The sequence below is a fragment of the Myotis davidii genome, unplaced genomic scaffold (genome assembly GCF_000327345.1).
Source record: "Myotis davidii unplaced genomic scaffold, ASM32734v1 scaffold409, whole genome shotgun sequence".
Taxonomy (NCBI): Eukaryota; Metazoa; Chordata; class Mammalia; order Chiroptera; family Vespertilionidae; genus Myotis; species Myotis davidii.
Window position 1 is genome coordinate 320616 of NW_006374611.1, and position 2818 is coordinate 323433.

Sequence of the window (2818 nt, forward strand, 5' to 3'; positions counted from 1 at the left end):
GCCCCCCTCCCTTGAGTCCACAGGCCGATGCTCTATCCACTGAGCCAAACCAGTTAGGGCAATTAGTTCCCTTTATTGTGCAGAAATTTCGTGCACCGGCCTACTAGTTTATATATAAAAGGCTAATATGCTAAGTATCCAACCATCTGACCAGTCGCTATGATGCACACTGACCACCAGGGGGCAGACACTTATCGCAGGAGCTGCCGAGCTGCAGTGACTTGGCAGCAGGGGTTCTCGGGTGACACACCCCAAAACCAGAGAAGAGGAAGCCCGATTCCTCACAGGACCACACAATTCCACCTTTGGCCATGGGTTCTGTTGTTACTGGGCACTGTCGGCCCCGAATCTGATTTACTGCACACTTGAGTTTGTGTTCTACACCCTGTACAACAGCAACTTTGCAGAATACCCTCTCGCACTCCAGGACCCCTCGGGATGTCAGAGAGCGGGTTTCAGCCCGATCCCCGCAGGCCAGGCTGAGGATCCCCACCTGCCAGACAGACCCCAGTCACTCTGCAGATGCCTTGTGAGCCATGGCGCCACCCCAGGTGCAGTCGGCCAGGGAGGTACCACAGGAGGTTGGCAACAGGGTGTGTCCAGTCCATCTCACCTAGTCTTGCCCCACCGGCCTCCTTCTAATTAATTTCCTTTCAATGTGCACGAATCCGTGCACTGGGCCTCTAGTATGCGTATAAGATCTTTGGTTAATCTCTTACCACTCTTCCCCGTCCCCCCTTCCCTCTTAGATTAATCAACCTGTTCCATGTTTCTATGCCTGTGTGTTAAGCATCTGCCTCCTGGTGGTCAGTGCACATCATAGCTACCGGTTGGATGGTCACTTAGGCTTTTATATAGAGAGATGATTATCTAACATGTTTTTCTTATTAACTATATTGTTCATTTCTTGAAGGCCAAAGCCTTGTCTTAAACTTAATTATTCAGAGTGACGCATAGATACTTAATGGCAATCTATTGGTTGATTTCAGGTGTATTTGGAAGTCCAAATTCAGCACCAGCAACCTGTAGCCAATCAGTGATATCTTCTGTGGAAAATGGGTATAGATTTTCAGTTAAACAAAGCATTGAACCACCATCAGGGATTTATGGAAGAGCAGTCCAACAAAGTATTCCATCATATCTTGATGTTGAGAATGAAAAAGATGTAAGTTTATTTGCTTAATTATTAGAGTAACTTTAAGCCTATCATACATTATTGTTTTGTATATGTCTGATTTGGGTTGGTGAAAGTGTTCCAGTTAAAAATTTTTTAGTTGCAATGTAACTGAAAATTCTAATGCTTAATTTTCTAAATAATAAATTATTATTTTTTCCACCAAATATGTTCATGTTCTAGTATATAGCATCTAATGTATTTTATACTTTATGTTACTTTATGTATGTACATGTGTATGTGTACAGACTAATATCCTCAGGCACAAATTTTGTTGAATATTAGCTCTATGTAATTCTATTCTATTTTAGAATTCCTGAAGTAAGAACTAAGAAATGTATGATTTATATTGTATATAGACATTTAATGCCTATATACAGTTGTCTGAGATTAAGATAGTTATTTTAAATGTCAAAGTCCTTGAATACTTTCAGATATTTCAACTTTTTAATGCAGATCAAACTTTCTGTTTCAAAATCTACCTTTGGCAAGATGAAACAAAAGAGAAAAGAGGAAAAGGAACTTTTTGACATTAAAGATTGTGAAAAGAAGAAACATAATCCCTGGGAGGAAATGAAACATACAGGAACTGAAAAAATGATATCAGAAAGTAAGTGGAATTTAGCTTTTGGTGTGCTTTTTTAACAATAATATTCTGGAGCTAGTGTGATGAGGTTTTACTTAGGGTTATATATGGCTAATAGTGGAATATGTTGAACTATAATGCTGAACTTTATAAAACCCAGTAGCTATTATAAATATTAACTATTACTCATAAGCAGGAGGTGACTGATTGTTTTTCTCTTTTCTAGACTTAAATATTTTTGGAGATGAGGTGGGAATATCAAAAAATGAGAGTTCCTCTTTAGAAAACATTACCTTTAACCCTCCATTGAAAGGAGGGGCCAGTTTAAAAAGGTCACCATCTCTAGTGTTTTCCGATTCAGGTAAGTCACTTGTTTAAATGTAAAGAATAATGTCACCATGCTTGCTGAGCTTAAGAGACCACATCTAGTTCAGCTCATTGGTGATGGAGAACACTAAACTAGTAGGAGTCATTAGACAGACTTGGCTTTTTAAGTATCAGTTCTGCCTCTTAATTAGCTTTGTGACCTGAAAACAGGCCTTATTTTCTGTCTTTATAAATATCTACATTATCCCAAAGATCCAGATTATCTCAAAGATTTCTTCCATGCTCCCTGCAAATATTCCTGTTTTGTTGAGTAGAGTTTTTCCATTTTACAGGTAAGATAATGGAGATTTTGAAGCTAGTTTATATTAAGGCATGATTTTTTCAAATTATATTTATCATTTATTCAGCCTCTCATTGAGTATTTACAAGGTTCCATACCTGGCCAAACGTAGGCTCTATTGTTTTTATTTTATTTTATTTTATTTTATTTTATTTTATTTTATTGTGAATATCTTGGGAGGGTTGGCTACATGTGTGCAAATAGGTAGAGAGTAGTAACAACTAGCTTTTAGTGAGTTATCTCAGTGGCCAGACAAGTGATTTTTCAGCCTGGCTGCACATTAAAATAATAAGGAAGAGCTTTTAAAAATGCCCTAGCCCCACTGCTAGAGATGCTGATGCAATTGGTCAGGGGTGAGATGGAGGCATTAGTTTTATTAAAATATCTCCAG

The 2818-nt window shown here is 38.4% G+C and overlaps 1 protein-coding gene across 2 annotated transcripts in view; it reads left to right on the forward strand.

The window, feature by feature from the left end:
• Positions 1 to 2818, forward strand: part of FAM179B (family with sequence similarity 179 member B) — a 155328-nt gene that overhangs the window by 75584 nt on the left and 76926 nt on the right. For both annotated transcript variants that reach the window (XM_015557361.1, XM_006777725.2), the window contains exons 10-12: positions 990 to 1165; positions 1631 to 1784; positions 1987 to 2121. In XM_015557361.1, the coding sequence (XP_015412847.1) occupies positions 990 to 1165; positions 1631 to 1784; positions 1987 to 2121 (465 nt within the window). The remainder of the gene's footprint in view (positions 1 to 989; positions 1166 to 1630; positions 1785 to 1986; positions 2122 to 2818) is intronic.